Source organism: Cynocephalus volans, chromosome 4 (genome assembly GCF_027409185.1).
Source record: "Cynocephalus volans isolate mCynVol1 chromosome 4, mCynVol1.pri, whole genome shotgun sequence".
NCBI classification, from domain to species: Eukaryota; Metazoa; Chordata; class Mammalia; order Dermoptera; family Cynocephalidae; genus Cynocephalus; species Cynocephalus volans.
Genome location: NC_084463.1, coordinates 155,694,266 through 155,713,391, shown reverse-complemented (window position 1 = coordinate 155,713,391; position 19,126 = coordinate 155,694,266). Strand labels below are relative to the sequence as shown.

Sequence of the window (19,126 nt, the reverse complement as noted above, 5' to 3'; positions counted from 1 at the left end):
CAAAAGATTGAAACAGAGGCAATTCTCCCGAACTCACTCTATGAAGCAAAATCACCCTGATATCAAAACCAGGTAAAGATACAACTAAAAAAGAAAACTACGGGGCAATATCCTTGATGAATATAGATGCAATAATCCTCAATAAAATACTAGCTAACAGAATACAGCAACACATTTGCAAAATTATACATTGTAATCAAGTGGGATTAATCCCAGGTATGCAAGGTTGGTTCAACACATGGAAATCAATAAATGTGATACACCATATGAATAAAATCAAACAGAAGGACCATATGATCATCTCTATAGAAGCTGAAAAAGCATTTGATAAAATTCAACATTCATTCATGATAAAGACCCTCTATAAGTTAGGTATAGATGGAAAGTCTCTCAACATAATTAAAGCCATATATGATAAACCCACTGCCAATATCATCATGAAGGGGGAAAAGCTGAAAGCTTTTTCTTTAAGAACAGGAACCAGACAAGGATGCCCACTCTCACCACTCCTATTCAACATAGTTTTGGAAGTACTAGCCAGAGCAATCAGAGAAGAGAAGGAAATAAAGGGCATCCAGATTGGAAAAGATGAAGTCAAACTGTCCCTGTTTACAGATGACATGATCCTATATATCGAACAGCCTAAAGCCTCTACAAAAAAAAACTCTTGGAGTTGATAAATGATTTCAGCAAAGTTGAAGGATACAAAATCAACACACAAAAATCAGTAGCATTTCTATTCCCCAACAGTAAACAGGCAGAAAGAGAAATCAAGAAAACTTCCCCATTTACAATCGCCATCAAAAAAATTAAATACTTAGGAATAGAGTTAACCAAGGATATGAAAAATTTCTATAACGAGAACTACAAACCACTGTTGAGAGAAATTAAAGTGGAAACAAGAAGATGGAAAGGATATTCCATTCTCTTGGATTGGAAGAATCAACATTGTGAAAATGTCCATACTACCCAAAGTGATCTGCAAATTCAATGCAATACCCATCAAAATTCCAGGGACATTTTCTCTGAAATGGAAAAAACTATCCAGCCATTTATGTGGAATAACAAAAGATCATGCATAGCCAAAGCAATTCTGAGCAAAATAAATAAATAAATAAATAAAGCTGGAGGCATAACACTAGCTGACTTTAAACTATACTACAAAGCTATTATAATCAAAACAGCATGGTACTGGCATAAAAAACAGACACATGGATCAATGGAATAGAATAGAGAATCCAGAAACCCACCCAAACTCCTACAGCCATGTGATCTTTGACAAAGGCATCAAGCCTATACACTGGGGAAGAGACTGCCTCTTCAGCAAATGGTGCTGGGATAACTGGATACCCATATGCAGGAGATTGAAACTAGACCCATACCTCTCACCATATACTAAAATCAACTCAAAATGGATCAAAGAATTAAATATACACCCTGAAACAATAAAAATTCTTAAAGAAAACATAGGAGAAACACTTCAGGAAATAGGACTGGGCACAGACTTCATGAATATAACCTCAAAAGCACAGGAACCAAAGGAAAAATAAATAAATGGCATTATATCAAACAAAAAAGCTTCTGCACAGTAAAAGAAACAATTAACAGAGTTAAAAGACAACCAACAGAGTGGGAGAAAATATTTGCAAAATATACATCTGACAAAGGATTAATACCCATCCAGAATATACAAGGAACTGAAACAACTTTACAACAAAGAAACAAGTAACCCAATTATAAAAAGGGCAAAAGAGCTAAATAGGCATTTCTCAGAGGAAGATATACGATTGGCCAACAGACACATGAAAAAATGCTCAACATCACTCAGCATTTGGGAAATGCAAATCAAAACCACAATGAGGTACCATCTCACCCCAGTTAGGATGGCTAATACCAAAAGATTGTGAGTGATAAATGCTGGCGAGGTTGCGTAGAAAAAGGAACTCTCATACACTGTTGGTGGGACTGCAAAGTGGTGCAGCCTCTATGGAAAGTGGTATGGAGTTTCCTCAAAAAATTGCAGATAGATTCACCATATGACCCAGGTATTCCACTGCTGGGAATATACCCAGAGGAATGGAAATCATCAAGGCGAAGGTATACTTGTTCCCCAATGTTCATCACAGCACTCTTTACAATAGCCAAGAGTTGGAACCAGCCCAAATGTCCATCATCAGATGAGTGGATACGGAAAATGTGGTACATCTACACAATGGAATACTACTCAGCTATAGAAACGAATGAAATACTGCCATTTGCAGCAACATGGATGGACCTAGAGAGAATTATATTAAGTGAAACAAATCAGGCACAGAAAGAGAAATATCACATGTTCTCACTTATTTATGGGAGCTAAAAATAAATGAATGAATAAACAAATAAACTGTGGGAGGGGGAGGGAAGAAGACACAACAATTACAATTCCTTGAAGTTGAGATGACAAGTGAACAGAAAGGAGATTGTTGGGAGTGGGGGAGAGAGAGGAGGGAGGGAGGTTTCTGTAATCGGCTACAACAATCACCCGCATTGTATATTGACAAAAATAAAATAAAATTAATAATAAATAGTTAATTAATTAATTAATTCTGGAAAAAATTAAATTAAATTAAATTAAATTAAATAAAAACCTAAACCCAACTATATACTGCCTATAGGAAACTCACTTCAACTGTAAGGACATGCATATAGGGTAAAAGTATAGAGATGGAAAAAAATATTCCATCCAAATGAAAACCAAATCAAGCAGGAGTTGCTATACTTACATTGAATAAAATAGACTTTAAATTAAAAACTATAAAAAGAGACAAAGAAAGGCACTATATAATGATAAAGGAATCAATTTAGCAAGAGGATATTACAATTATAAATATATTTGCATCCAACATTGGAGCATCCAGATATATAAAGCAAATATTATTTTATTTAAAGGGAGAGAAAGACCTCAATACAATAATAGTTGGTGACTTCAACAACCATCTGTCATCATTGAACATATCATCCAGACAGAAAATCAACAAAGAATCATTGGATTTAAACTGCATGTTAGTCCAAATAAACGTGATGATATTTACAAAACTTTTCATCCAACAAGAGTAGACTATAAATTCTTCTCATCGGTCCATGGAGCATTCTCCAGTATAAACCATATTTTAGACTGATATCAAATCTCAGAAAACTTTCAAAAATTTGAAGTCATATTAAGTATCTTTTTAGACCATATCAAAGTTAAACTAGACATTAAAAACAATAGAAACTTTGAAAACTCTTCAAATACATGGAAACTAAACAATATGCTCCTGAATGACCAGTGGGTCAAAGCAGAAATTAAGCAGGAAATCAGTAAATTCCTTGAGACAAATACAAATAGAAACACAAAATATCAAAACCTATGGAATATAGCAAAAGCAGTGCGAACAGGGAAGATTATAGCAATAAGTGCTTACATTAAAAATGTAGAAATACTTCAAATAAACAATCTAACATTTCACATTAATGAACTAGAAAAGCAAAAATAGTAGACAGAAATAAGTAATAAAGATCAGAGCAGGACTAAAGAACTAGAGAACAAAACAACAACAAGATACAAAAGATCAGCAAAACACACACTTGGTATTTTCAAAAGATAAACAAAATTAACATATCATTAGCTAGACAAAGAAGAAAAGAGAATATAACATAAATATAAACAAATGAAAAAGGAGATATTGCAATTGATACCACAGGAATACAAAGAATCATTAGAAAGTATTGTGAGCAACTCTAAGCCAACACATTTAAAAACCTGGAGGAAATAAATAAATTTCTGGGCACAACAACCTACCAATCTTGAACCAAGAAGAAATAGAAAACTTAAACATAAATAATGAGTAATAAGATTTAATTAGAAATCAGCAGTTTCTCAACAGAGAAAAGTTCAGGATAAAATGGCTTCACTGTTGAATTCTACCAAACTTTTAAAGAACTAATATCAATTCTTCTCAAACTGTTCCAAAAATGGAAAAGGAATTCTTTCAAGCTCATTCTATGAGGCCAGTACCACCCTGATACTAAAATCAGACAAGGAGACAAAAAAAAAAAAAAATCCCCCAAAACAAACAAACAAAAAAGCTACAGGCCAATATCCTTCATGAATATAGATGCAAAAATTCTCAATGAAATACTAGCAAACAGAATTCAACAGAACATAAAAAATATTATACCCCATGATTGAGTGTGATTTGTCCCAGGGATACAAAGATGGTTCCACATATGCCAATCAAAAAATGTGATACACCACATTAACAAAGTGAAGGAAAAAATGACATATAATCATCTCAATAGATACAGAAAAAAACGTTTGATAAAATTCAACATCCCTTCATGATAAAAACTCTCAGCAAATTAAGTATACAAGAAAAGTATCTTAATACAGTCAAGGCCATATGTGACAAACTCACAGCTAACATCATACTGAACAAGGAAAAGTTGAAAGTTTTCATGTAAGAATAGGAACAAGACAAGGACACTATTCTTATTCAACAGAGTATGGTAAATTCAGCCATCAGGCAAAAGATAATCAGGCAAAAGATAGAAATAAAGGGCATCCAAATTGAAAAAGAGGAAGTCAAATTGTCCCTGTTTGCAGATGACATGATCTTATATATAGAAAAAACTAAAGACTCCACCAACAAACTCTTAGAACTGATAAACAAATTCAGTAAAGTTACAGGATAGAAAATCAATATACAAAATTGAGTATTGTTTCTATACACTAAAAATGAGCTAGCTGAAAAGAAATCAAGAAAGCAATCCCATTTACAAAATAGCACACACACACACAAAAATTAAAATGTCTAGCAATAAATTGAACCAAGGAGATGAAAGATCTCCACAATGAAAACTGCAGAAAACTGATGAAAGAAATTACAGAGGGCACACAAAAAATAGAAAGACATTCCATGTTTATACAATGGAAAAATTAATTTTTAAAAAAATGACCATATAGCCAAAAGAAATCTACAGGTCTAATGCAATCCCTATCAACATACCAATGACATTCTTCTGAGAAACAGAAAAAAAATAGAAAAAAAAAATCCTAAAATTGGTATGGATCCACTAAATATCCTAAAGGACTGAAGCAATCCTGAGCAAAAAGCATAAATCTAGAGACACCACACTATCTGACTTCAAAATATACTACAATATTCTAGTAATCAAAACAGCATGATATTGGCATAAAAACACGCATAAAATAGAATAGAAAACTCAGAAATATATCTCATGTATCTAAAGCCTACCGATTTTTGACAAAAGCACCAAGAACATACATTGGGAAAAGAATAGCCTTTTCAATAAATGGTGCAGGGAAAATTGGATATCCATATGTAGAAGAAAGAAAGTAGTCCCTTACCTCTCACTATATACCAAAATCAATTCAAAATGGATTAAAAACGTAAATGTAATACCTGAACCTGTAAAGTTACTAAAAGAAAACATAGCACTTTAAGACATCGGTCTGAGCGAACATTTTAGGGAGAGGACTTCTAAAGCACAGGCAAAAAAATTTCTAAAGCACAAGCACAGAAGCAAAAATAGACAAGTGGGACTATATCAAACTGAAAAGCATCTGACCACAAAAGAAATAACCAACACACTGACAAGGCAACTGGAAGAAAGGAAAAGCATATTTTCAAACTATTCATCTGACAAGGAATTAATATCCAGAATGTATGAGGAACGTAAACAACTCAGCAAAAAAACAAAAAATGAGATTAAAGAAAGGGAAAATTACCTGAATAGACATTTCTTGAAAGAGGACATACAAATGGACAACAGGTATATTTTAAAAATGCTCAATATCACTAATTATCAGGGAAATGCAAATTAAAATCACAATGAGATATCGTCTTACTCCAGTTAGAAGGCCTATTATCAAAAAGACAAAAAATAACAAATGGTGTTGAGGATATAGGTAAAAGGGAGCTCATACATTGTTGGTGGAAATGTACAACCATTATGGAAAGCAGCATAAAGTTTCCTCAAAAACTAAAAATAGAACTACCATATGACCCAGCAATCCCACTGCTGGGTGTTTATCCAAAGGAAAGGAAATTAGCATACCAAAGAGATACCTGCACCCCCTTGTTTATTGGAGCATTATTCACAATAGCCAAGATATGGAATCAGGCTAGGTGCCTATCAACAGATGAATGGATAAAGAGAATGTTGTATATATACACAATGGAATACTAATCAGCCCTGAAAAAGAATGAAATCCTGTCATTTGCAGCAATGTGAATGAGAATGGAAGATATTACATTTAGTAAAATAAATAGGCACAGAAATATCAATATCACATAATCTCATTCATATGTAGAAGCTAAAAAGAAGTTCAACTTGTTGAAGTAGAGAGTAGAATATTGGTTTCTAGAGGCTGAGAAGAGGCAAGGGAAGGGTGGATAGGGAGAGGTTGGTTAACAGATACAGAATTACAGCTGGATAAGAAAAATAAGTTCTAGTGGTCTGTAGTAGTGCTAGGGACATATAATTAACAATTTATTGTATTTTTTCGAATGTCTAGAAGAGAGAAACTCAAATGCTCTCATCATGAGGAAATGTTCAAGTTTTGCGATGGATATGCTAATTACCCTGATTTGATCATCACACATTGTATACATGTATTATATAACTCTGTATCCCCCAAATATGTACAATTAATATGTGTCAATTATAAAATGTATAAGTTTATTTTTTAAAAAAGTAAAATAATAGGTTATTGACAAGCATGTGGAGAAACTGGAACCCTCATATATTGCTGGTGGGAGTATAAAACGGGGCAAACATTGTGGAAAACAGTTTGGTGTTTCTTCGAAAAGTTAAACAGATAACTACCATACGGCCCAGCAACTCTAGTCTTAGGTGTTTATCTAAAGGAATTGAAAAGAGATATTAAAACAAACACCAAAACCATGTACTTGAATGTTCATAGCAGCATTACTCACAGTCGTAAAAGCAACCCAAATGCCCGTCACTGATGAAAGGACAAACAGGTATGTTATATCTATACGGTGGAATAATATTCAGTCACAGAAAGAAATGAAGTACGGATACATCCTACATCAGTGCTCTTAAAAAATATGATTTGTGACAAAAGTCACATACAAAGGCCACAAACTGTGTGATTCTTTTTAATGAAATATCCAGAACATGAAAATCCATAAAGACAGAAAGCAGATTGGTGGTTGCCAGGGCTGTACTGAAGGAGAAATGGGGAATGACTGTTTGATGTGTATGGGGTCTTACTTGGGGATGAAGAAAAGTTCTGGAAATAGAAAGTGGTGATGGTTGCACAACACCATCAATGTACTAAATACCACGGAAGTTTGCACTTTAAAACAGCAAATTTTATGTTCTATGAAGGCAGGTTGCCTGATTTCAGCCTGCCAAGAAACTGGGGAATTGGGAAAAGAAAAAATATATGTATAAAAGTAACAAAATAACAAAAAAAGTTTTTCCCTATGTTTTATTAGCTATCATTATTGATTGTTAGCTATATGTTATTGATTGTTCCTTGAAAGCAGTATAGTCATTATTACTATTATTATTACTATAGTTAGCTATATATTATAGGATATTATTATTTATCAATATTAGTATTCCTGACAATATTACTTTCCTAGATACAATTTATTGAAAGCTCCTTGGCAGAAATACAGGCTTTTGTAAACATTGTTTCTCATAAGTATAACAATTCTCCAGTGTTAGTACTATTCCCTTATTTAACAGATTAGAAAACGGAGGCTTCAGGAAGAATTCAGACTTGTCTAATAATAGGGAGCTAGTGAGTGGGGTGACAATTCACTCATAAAGCTCCATGACTCCTATACTCTCTCAATCATCAGTTGATTCTACAGTATTTGTGATTTTTCTGAAGTTGCAAGGAGTTTAAAAAAGGAAGTGCAGGCACATGTCAAAAATCTGCAATCTGTAAGTATCACATCCTGTGTAGCTGTCAACACTTGACTAAGGAAGCACTGGCAATTTCCAGAAGATGAAGACAAGTAAGAAATATTGATAGCACTGTCTGAAAACCCAGGGTAAAAAGCTCCTGGGATTCTTTGACAGCGCAGCTGGAACCAAAGGGCTGGTCCACGGTCAGAGGTAGGCAATACTGAAAGACTTTCCTCAGCTCACCACTCCCTTTCTGTGACCACATCTGAGGGGTAATTTGACTTAAAGCTCCTATAGAGGCACTACAGCATTTTGGAAAGAGAATGGGCAAAGGGAAGGAGTAACTGGTTTCAACACTGTTTCTTCTGTTTTCCAACTGCTTGATCCTGGTCATTTAACTAAGTACACATGATTAATGGGAGCAGAACTCTTGTTTCAAATGTTCTCAGGCCATTTGCAAACTGGGCAGCCCTCGGGCTGAGAATGGTGCAGTGAAAAGAGATCCAAGCTGAGCTTGGCAATTAGTACCACAGGCAGCTTGGTCCTTATATCAAACAAATGGAGGGTCCAGGCTTTGAACTTAGGTCTTATGACTCCAAGTCTGTTCTGACAACAATGTATGCAGCTGCTTCTCCAGAGTGAACAGACTCAGACACAGGCTGCCATTGCCAAGTGGAAAAGTAGGAAGAGGTTGCATGATTTAGACAATTATGCAAGGACTTCGACTCAGGAATAGCTGCGGTTCAGTGCTGTTTCTACAGCTTCTTAGTTGCGTGAATAGGGATGATAAATGATTGCAATTGTAAATGTTTCTTCAGCATCAGTTCTATGTCAGGCATATATGCAAATTGTTTATTTTTTCCACTCATAACTTAAGCTTTTTGATTCTGAATTTTCTTAACTATTAAATTATTTTGCTTACTAACTAACATGCAGGGTTGTTGTAAGGATTAAAACACTTCAGAATAATGTCTAGTAAAATATGATAAAAAATATCTGAGATTAATGCTAATGAATACTATTAAAGCAAAAACTGAGCAGAGTTAGATAGTCTGAGCATATGGAGCCTGAGTAGGAAAAGGTCAAAGACTACAACTCTAGTCATATTTTGACCAGTGGAGTAGTTTAAGAATGAAACTCACCAAATATATGGCAATGCTGTGGAACATACGACTAGGGGAAAGGGAGATTGGTACATATTACAAGTTTTGTGTGACCCTTTGCTTCTGAACATCGGACCCCCCTCAAGATCCATACTGCTACCTTCCTGTGATGTGTTTATTATCTAAAAATCAATGGATTATGTCAAATTTTATGGAAAAATCTTTATGAAACCAAGGGTTTTTTTTGACTATGTATGGGTGGACAGTCACTTTCAATTTGGGGAGGCAGAGCCTGGGAGCTCTGTACTTTTAAGAGCTGAGTTTCTTTTCTCTTCCAGCACTGGCAGTGCCATCATGATATCACAGCCCATAACCAGCGAGACTGTTGTAGTGCTCACACCACATGGCATCAACATCCCCCAAACAGAGAAACCCAAACCCACCAACCAGACGCAGGATAGCCTGAAGAAACGTCTAAAGGCAGAAGTCAAAGTTATTGGGGTAAATCCAATTCAGAACATGTTGGAGTGGGGTGGAGGGCAGAGGGGAAGGGACTCTGTGTCTTGGGTCTGGAGATTCATTGTGTTGTGGACAATTTGAGTTTTATCAGAGGGACTTCAGACTGATCTGCAGATCAGTAGAAGCCACTGGTAGAGCCATTAAACCTTCTCCAGAACCTTTCCATACGAGGTAGTATTAAAAATATTTTTTATTCTGTTCTGACTATAAACAATTGAACTTTTGTTGCAGCATTTGTTATTTTTGTATTTTTGAATAAAGTACTTCTATTTTTTTATGAAAATAATGCTGGCAAATAATTATATCTTTTGAATGCATCTTTTCTATGTGTTCACTAGTTGCACATTTAATAATCTATACTGATTTCCCAAAGGACTCTTTTTCCCTCTTTGCAAATTACAGGAAAAACAAACTTCCTTTCCCTCCTTTTTCCTTTCCTTTTGAGAATGGACATGATATTTACGATTTGTTTGTCTCTCTTTTCTTAGCCAGGACTTATTAAGGAAACTATTGAATAAAGGGAGGAAGGGAAGAAGGAATCTATCTTGTACTGGGAGTAAAATAGAGTTCTGGTTTCTAGAATTGTTTCCACAATAACACGATCTGAGGTGAGGCACTCTGTATGACCAGGTTTCAGAACCTGGTGGGACGGCTTGCCTTGCCTCAGTTATACAGTCATGTGGGTTTCTGTGAGCCTCGTGTGACACAAAGTTTAGAAACTGCTTGGTAAGTATCAATGGGGCTGTAATTCTGTGAGGTGAAGATGGATGTCAGGGAGGAAAACTTTACCTCTTAAGATAGAGCTTCGGGACGCACAGCGACAGGGACATGGACTGAAGAGGTTAAGGAGGTATCCAGAGGGCGGGGTCCATGTTGTTGTGCCCAGTGGAATCTGGGAGGTGTAGAGAGGGGCTTTCATAAACTACTGGTGTTCAAGAGAACGTGAGAGCTTTCAAATGTCTCCTGTTTTTATTAGAGGTAGAAAGAGAGTTTTAGTCGTGGACACAGGGAGCTGGGAAAACAAATCCCAGCACTTGCCATGAGCTGGGAGCAAGGGTCATAGACAGACCAGAGCCTAAAAGGCAGAAATGCCTGAATTCTGCTGAGCACTTGCCGGATGGCCCAAGACAGTGATTTTCCGTGGAAGAACAGCATCTCCTCCAAAATGTCTTTTTGTATTTCTCACTCCAGGTGTTTTACAATGTCTGTATCTTCACTGGGATCTTGCCAAAGGTGATAATGACCAACACCATGGGAGAAGTGAGAAGACCCTGTCTTTATAAATGCTGGCTTTAATCCTTGATCTTCCTTTTTCTTCCAACAGTCTATCCAGATCCTGTGTGGTGTGATGCTGTTGAGCTTGGGGATCATTTTGGGGTCTGCTTTCTTCTCTGCACATTTTACCGCAGTGTTTTCTACCCTGTTGAAGTCTGGGTACCCATTCACAGGAGGCTTGTGTGTGAGTAGAGTTCCTGAGGAGGGTAGGATGGGATGGAGAGGGGACAACAATGCCAATCACTAAGACTCTTCACCTGCCACCTTGCTATGTCCCTGTCTGCCAGGAGCAAGGAGTCAATGGTAGAATTTGATCTCCTGTGTGTGTAGTCCAGGGAAGGCCTGGGTGGGTAGGAGGACAGGAGTCACCTGATTTTAGATCTATTTCTTATCTGGCTCAAATAAAAAAATTTTTTTGGAAGATCACATTATCATTTTGAGCTACAATGAAGGTACTGGCATCTCCCAGGAGTAGGTAAAAATCCACAAAGCAGGATAATGTTGGGAAGGACCTTTCTCTACAGTAAAATGAGCAGCAAGGAAAGACGCCGCATGTTCACAAAAAAACCACATGGATATTTGTGGGAATTACGAAGGAAGGAGCACTTTCATCTCTAAACACTTTGAAGATGATTTTTGCTACATTAAGTGGTACCCAGAGTAGGCTGAGCAGATGTCTGTACTCCAGTGAAGGATTGAAAATATCTCTGAAATAGCTCCATGTCTGGGGTGTCAAGAGACATCGAAATCCCATTCTCAGAGAACAGCTCTCATCTAGATTGATGTGGGTGAGTCTTTCTCACAATTAAGATTCTCTTTCACAGTGTTTTTTTCCATCAGCTTCCCCTGACTCCGTCGTTATCACATATTTGTCTTCCTTCCATTTGTTTCTTTGATGCCTCCAGAAGTCTACCTCATTCTCTACCTGGTCCATTTTTCTCCTATTATTGACTAAAGTCAACACTTGATTTGGAGTTCAACAATTTTTTTCACCCAAATGTCCTTTTTCTATTCCAAGATCCTATTAACAATACTACATTGCACTTAGTTGTTCTGTCCCTTAAGCTCCTCTACACTTTCTCAGACTTTCCTTGTCCTGGATAACTCTGATAGTTTTGAGTAGAACTGGCCAGGATTTTTGTTGGATGTTCCTAAATTTGGGTTTGTCTGATATCTTTCTCATGCTTAGTCTAGGGTGATGAAGTTTTAGGTAAAGATGAAACGGTGAAGTGTCTTTCTCTTCAGGTCATAGTGAGGCTACATTCTATCAAGATGATTAGTCACTGATGAAGTTATCTTTGATCAAGTGGCCCAGGTAGAGTTTTCTAGATTTCTTCACTCTAAAGTTACTTCTTTCCCTCCCCTTTCCACACTCTACTCTTTGGAAGCAAGTCACTAAGCACAGCCCACATTTGGAGAGGCATCTAATCCATTTTTTAAAGACTCAGCATTTATTTACATAGACAAATTACTTAATGCAGAGACCACTGAGACCAAAACTTTTCTTCTGTTTTGCCCCATTTTTTTAATTGTCAAAGGATTTTCTGTTACTTAGCTGCCCTAATAGATCATAGATGCTCCAGAGAGTGAAAATAATTTCTTTAATTTTCTGAACACAGCCTTAGGGTTTTCTTCCATTTAGCCTCACCCTTTATTCTGCTCTCATTTACCATTTTGCTATAGGCTGGGGAGACACGAACTTAAAACTTGTGTCTCTGTCCTCTCATGTCTCTCACCTTTCTCCATTCTTTTCTTTTAAAGAAAAACTAATGCCAAACTTTCTCAAACTTTTCTGAAAAATTGAAGAGGAGAGAATACTTCCAAACTCATTTTACAAGACCAGCATTACTCTGATACCAAAGCCAGACAAGGAGACTACAAGGAAGAAAAACTGCAGGCAATACCCCTGATGAACATAGATGCAAAAGTCTTCAAAAAAAAAAAAAAAAAAAAGACTAGCGTATTCGTCCTTTTTTTGGGTTGCTATAATAGAATGCCTGAGACTGGCAATTTATAAAGAACAGAGGTTTATTTGGCTTATGATTCTGGGACAGCTGCATTCGGCATGGGCCTCAGGCTGCTTCTACTCATGGTGGAAAGTCCAGGCAGCCAGCAGGTACAAGCAGATCACAGGTACAAACAACCAGCTCTCACAGGAACTAATAGAGAGAGATCTCACTCACTACCTTCACCACCCAGGGAGATCACTGATCCATTCATGAAGGATCCACCCCCAGTACTCAAGCAGTTTCCAAAGCTGCCACATTGGGGCTGAGATTTCCACGTGTTTTTTTTTTTGGGGGGGGATCGAATAACACAACCAAACTCTATATTAACTAGCAATCAAATTCAACAGCACATTAATAGCATGATGAAGTGGGATGCATCTCAGGTATGCAAAGATGATTCAACACACATAAATCAGTAAATGTGATACATCACATCAACAGAATGAAGGACAAAAACCACGTGATTATCCCCCATTCTTTTTTTTCTAATCATACTATTGCTTTCATTTTCTTCTTTAGAGAACATCTGACTCCAAAACTTTCATCCCTCATTAAAAAAAATTAATAACGACAACAATAAAACAGAGCAAAACAAAACAAAGCACCTTCTTTCTTGGTTTTTAAGGTCCTCATTTTGTTTATTGGACTAGATTGTTGCTCATATGTGCCTTTTGATTTTTGAATGCTTTATGAGCAAAATGGACAAATATGTATATTTAGATAGATCTTACTTTGTTGGTCATTGGTTCCCCACAGCTTTTCTCATGGGAGTTTTCCATAAACACCATGATAGCAACATTGTAGTTACTCTGTATGTGGAAACTGACCTGGTCATTTTCTGCCTTTTCTGAATAGTTTGTCATCTCTGGATCTCTATCAATCATCACAGAGAAAAGGTCAACTAAGCCTCTGGTGAGTATTAGAACCATAATACACAACTTGATGGATTAAAATGAAAGTTCCAAAGAACTCTTCAGGATCAGTCTCTCCACTTGGATAAAATAGAAACTAAGTTCTGGAGCAGCTATTTGTTAAGAGTTAGGAGCTGAGCCTGGATTCTCCATATCCCTGTCCAGAGCACATTTTTTCAACTACTCACTGCACCCTAAATCAAAATCCGTACTCAAAGTATTGTATTATACTCTCGATCAGTGCCCAAGAGTCTATTACAGAAAAATTCTGCTTACTTATCTTGCCCTTTTAGTGGTAACTGGCTTTCAGATTTAGGTCTTTGATGGCAAAGAAGCTGGCAGTGTCAAAAAGAGGTGTATTTGTTGTGGATTCCTGTTTAAGCACATGTCAAAACCCTTGAGAAAACCTACTTAAAATGCTGTTTATGTGAGGAATTATCTCTCATTCTTTCATCTATCTCACCAAAAGTTAATACTTTTATTGCGTTTGAGCATAAACCCTTGAGTCCTAAAAGCTGGCATTAGTCATTTGTATTAGATAAGAAAACAATATTACCAGTCTTTATCCTTCCAGGGAAAACTGAAATTGGAAATGGTAGGGAGAAGAAAGTTGGATTATATGGAAAAGCTTTTCTAATCTGTGCAGTTTCACTGAATCTTCAATCAATCCTATATTTCTCGAAGGGTTGATATTAGAAGTTGTGTGTGAAAATGCCTTACAATGCAATAGCATATAATCTCATTTTGAAAGCTCTGGTTGCAAAAGTCTACTGAAGGCAGCAAGGAAGTGAGAGAGAGTGCTCAGGACAATGTTAACAGCTCTCTTTCATCAGAATTTAGAGATGGTTATTTGAAACCCCTTACTAGACCCAAACCACTGGATCAGTGTTTTCCAATAGATTATTTTGTGATGGTTAAAATGCACTGCATCTTTGCTCTCCAATATGGTAGTCACATGTGGCTACTGATAACTTGATATGTGGCTAGTGCAACTGAGGAACAGGATTTTAAATTTTATTTAATTTCATTTTAAATTTAAGCAGCCACGTGGCTAGTGACAACCATACTGAATAGCATAGTATAAGAATAATGGTTTTAGATCTCCAGGGAAGTGTATAGGGCTCTTACTCTAGAGAAGAACAATCCTACAGTGAATATGGAAGGAAGCTCAAAGATACAGAAGGTGGTCTCAGAGTGGGCTCAGGCTCACCAAAGACATTGAGCCTTTAGTGAATTTGACTCTTGTCATACATTATATCAGTCCTTTTTTGAGATTGAAGATTGCCATCCCAGCACAAACCTAGTTTCTTCTAAGAAATATACGTTTTAGGCATCCTGAGTGTGACTGGTTATCAAGAGGTCCAGGAGTATGTACTTTAGCCATTATTTGGGGGAACTGATGCCCCAAAGTATCAACTGCTAAGTTCTTAAAGAAGAAGAGTCTATATGGGATTAAGTAACACTTTAATGTATGGCTGCTGGATGTGCCCAGGAACCCATCAGTCTATAAATTTAGCTTTCAGAATGGTCTCAGCTCAATCATTCCCTTCCGTGAGTTGGGGAAGAAGGGAAGCTACTTCTGAGACCATCTTATTTCTTCTTGTCACTTCATAAATGTGGAAATGAGAGTGGGAAATGAAACCGAGTGTTAAAGGTAACTGGGAAAATTGAGGTAAATATAGCACTGTGACCTCAGTTCCCTGACATCCAGTCCAGATCTTTTTCTTCCATCTCACACTGCCTCCTACACCTTATACCATCCAAGGGCCTGTGTCTATAACTCTGTTATAGCTTCAAGGGACTGTGCTGTCAGTCCAGGCTAAAGAATTTAGGAGAGTAACATTCTCTGCCACACCGCTGAAGTCTTGCCTAAAGGGGAAACATTTTATTTATTCATTCGCTCCGCTAAAATTTACCTTCTAGTTTGAGAGATTTTGCTCAGTACTGAGGAAGCATACAGAAATAAATGATCAATTCTAGACCGACTAAGGGAGACAGATTAAGGAATAAATTATTCTAATGTACTGCTAATGATGTATAAGAGACGCTTTTTGCTCATTAGGAGTGATTCTTACCAAGAATTTCTCTTTTAGGTTCATAGCAGCCTGGCTGGCAGCATTCTGAGCGCTCTGTCTGCTCTTGTGGGTTCCATTCTGCTCTCTGTCAACCTGGCTGCTTTGGGTCCTGCCTCACTGCAGTGTGAGTTAAGCAAATTGAGTACACCAACAGTACATCACCCTTTTTACTATCATCATGATCCATATGATATCAAGGAGTGCCTCGCCGCCAAAGGCACTCTGGCTGTAAGTATTTTTAGATGGAATGTTACAATATTATGAGATTTCTGAAACCTTGGCTTTTTGTTATCCTTTCCTTTTAAAGTCTCTCTGTTCTTTCTGGTTTGAATGTCTGTGTGAAGGTCAGGGCTATGTAAAGAAAAGGGGACTACAGGGCTGATATATAGGGGCTAGGCTATGGGATTATATCCTAACAGGGTGAAATTGAAGAGTGAATGTCAAATAAGGTTGATGTTGAAAAACAAAAACTTATTACTGGTAGAATTTCTTAATAATCAAACAAATCCAGATGTTAGAGGCATAAAATATGAGTTTGTCAAACTGAGCATCTTGGTATATAGAGTGGTGAATTAAGAAGGACAAAAATAGCAGAAAGACACAAGTGATCGGGAAATGCCAACCAAAAAAAGCTGCTATGTATGTGTATGTGGTGGGGGATTAACTAGGTCTGAGAAGACATCAGGCCCAGCACTGAGAGTCAGAGAGTAGGAAATAAGGGGTTTGAAGTCGCGGTATTCCCCTCCTTCCAATGGTCACAATAATGAGCAGTACTTATCAGGCAAGAAGACAACAACATTGTTTTTTCTTCAAGCTGAAAGAGGTGGGATTTATTAAATTAGGGGAAAAGAAATATAGGGAGATGAAGAGTGTTAGCTGGCAATGTTTGCAAGCTGAAGGATGGCCAGATAGAAAGGTCTGTCCAAACTCATGCTTGTTCACCACTCCTGCTGGAGCTGCTCCAGGTGCCTCTCCCCAAATTAATGATATTATAATGAGAAAAAGTACATGTATGTGAGCTTGTATTATATGGTATTAATTAACACCTGGCAAGCCAACTCCACTTGGGAAAAATGCTGGAGACAAGTTTGGGAGGAATTTGTGTAGTAGATAAAGCATGGTGGGATAATTTTATATTATAAATGAGAGAGATTGCATTGTTCTGGCTGGTTGGGACAATTTCTAGGTAATGTAGACAAATTGTATCTGTTTAACTGTGTGCAAATAAACTAAAGGTTTCTGAAATCACATTATCTCCCTTTTCTATCATATGGCCAGTTCTGCATGAAGGATGCTTTACGACAGAAATGGTAGAACATATCCTCTTGGTGTAGTGCCTTTTTTGGGTTGGTTTGGGTTGTTAGCAACTGTGGCAGTTTTCTACCTTATTGCTTTTTCTAACTCTGACAGTCACAACAAAACAAAACAAAACAGCACAAAAAGACCCTAGGAAGCATACCTGAAGGGGTTCAGATACGTAGAAGAGTGTGTCATTATGAATTTTACAAAGGGCTTACACAGTCACGATGTCATTGATCCTCACAGATCTCTGAGAATGAAATATTATTATACACAGTGTTGAATTAGAAAACAGAAGCTGGATTCATAGAGCGGCTTGTCCAGGCTCACATAGCTACTAAGTGGTAAAGGTGAGGCTAGAACGGGAGCTGCTGATTCTCAGTCTTGGGGGTTATTACACCACTCTGCTCTTTTACTTAGTAACAGTGCAATCAAGATCATCTGTGTTTCAGAGAGGTGAGAACACAGGTGTGTATAAAGTGGGTTAGTTGAGTTAGTTACTCCTCATTGCCCCTCTTCTTCTCAAGGAAAGAAATAAACAAAGGGATTTAATGAAGCCAATTGCTAGGCTTGGAAGGAGCAGTTTTCCCTTCCTGATGGTGTCTTTACTTTATTCTCTGATGCTGGATGTGGTCTTCATCTCTGCAGTCACCTCCCAACAAAGCATGAAGGTTTCAGTTGACTTAAGCACCACAAATCTTTTATTTGTTTAATTTCAGGGAGTTCTGTCTGTGATGCTGATTTGTACTGTGCTGGAGCTTTGCCTAGCTGTGCTCACTGCTGTGCTTTGGTGGAAACAGGCTCACTCTGACTTCCCTGGGGTGAGTGTGCTGGCCAACTTCACTGAATCATGTCTGGTGTATCTCTGAGATGTACTGGGCTGTGTCACCAGGAGTGGAAAAGGAAACAATAAGTCCTTGGTCATGAGATACACACGGGAGGTGGTTTGGATGGTGATGGAGGACAGTTTGATGAGGAAAGCAAATGGCAATTGGGTAGCCAACCAGCTAAGGACTCATCGGATGTGAAGACAGTTGAACCTGAGAAATCAATTGGTTTAATCTTTCCATTTTCCAAGTGAAGAATAATTGGAGGCTCGGGAAAGTTAAATGACTTGCCTGGCATCATACAGTTTGTGGCTGTGCTCAGGACACTAGATCTAGTTTGCCTCCCTTCCAAGTCCAACACTTTCTGCCACAGCCACTAATCTTTTTACCAGTCCTGACTTGGCAAAGGGCATTTGCATGTGTGAATGGATTCTGTAAATGTCCAATGCTCAGTATTCCCTTCTTGTCATCTTAAAATTCTTTTTTCCCTAAAAGATATAAAAATAATTATAAAAATAATATTGCTGAATCAAATTCCATAGGATACTATCCTACCAAAACTCTGGGCTTTGACTTTATTTAACTAAATTAAAAAGCTTTGATCTATTTAAAATTTTATTATAGAAAGAAGAATGAATACTAGGTTGATGAGTAGCAATTATTTGAAGAATTTGATGATGTGCTACTGTCATCTTGGAACAGCTAAGGTTCTACATATAAAATTTGGAGAAAATGACATCTCTCTCTCTATATATATATGTATATTAAGTTGAACTTCAGTAAAGACTGAAAACCTAATATATTTTGCTTCTTCTAGAGTGTGCTTTTCTTGCCTCGGAGATACATGAATAAATCGAGTATGGCCTCAAAAGTAACTTGTGACCCTGGATATGAAGAACTATTGACTTAGGAAAAAAAGAGAGGGAATATTCATCAGAAAGTTGGTCTTTATGATAATATAGAAAACTTAACCATTACAAGAAAGCAAAATCTGAGTTTCCTTAAATGTAGGCTTTTCATGCAATGGACAATAAAAAAATTGTTTTCTTGTCATTGAATATATGTGTTTAATGGGAGTCTCTTGATTTACCTGATATTGGCTTTAGCCAAGGCACAGAGATATAACTTACCATTTACCAGACTGGCCAAATAGCCATGGTCATTTCCCGAAAACTAGGC

At 37.1% G+C, this 19,126-nt stretch overlaps 1 protein-coding gene across 1 annotated transcript; it reads left to right on the top strand.

Moving 5' to 3' along the window:
• The first annotated feature begins 8,099 nt into the window (after positions 1-8,099).
• MS4A6E (membrane spanning 4-domains A6E) lies at positions 8,100-18,932 on the top strand. Its single transcript, XM_063095386.1, has 7 exons — positions 8,100-8,139; positions 9,371-9,533; positions 10,876-11,010; positions 13,691-13,747; positions 15,840-16,049; positions 17,840-17,941; positions 18,765-18,932. Exons 2-7 carry the CDS (start codon positions 9,387-9,389, stop codon positions 18,855-18,857), a joined length of 744 nt encoding a protein of 247 aa, XP_062951456.1. The 5' UTR covers positions 8,100-8,139; positions 9,371-9,386; the 3' UTR covers positions 18,858-18,932.
• Positions 18,933-19,126: the final 194 nt, after the last annotated feature.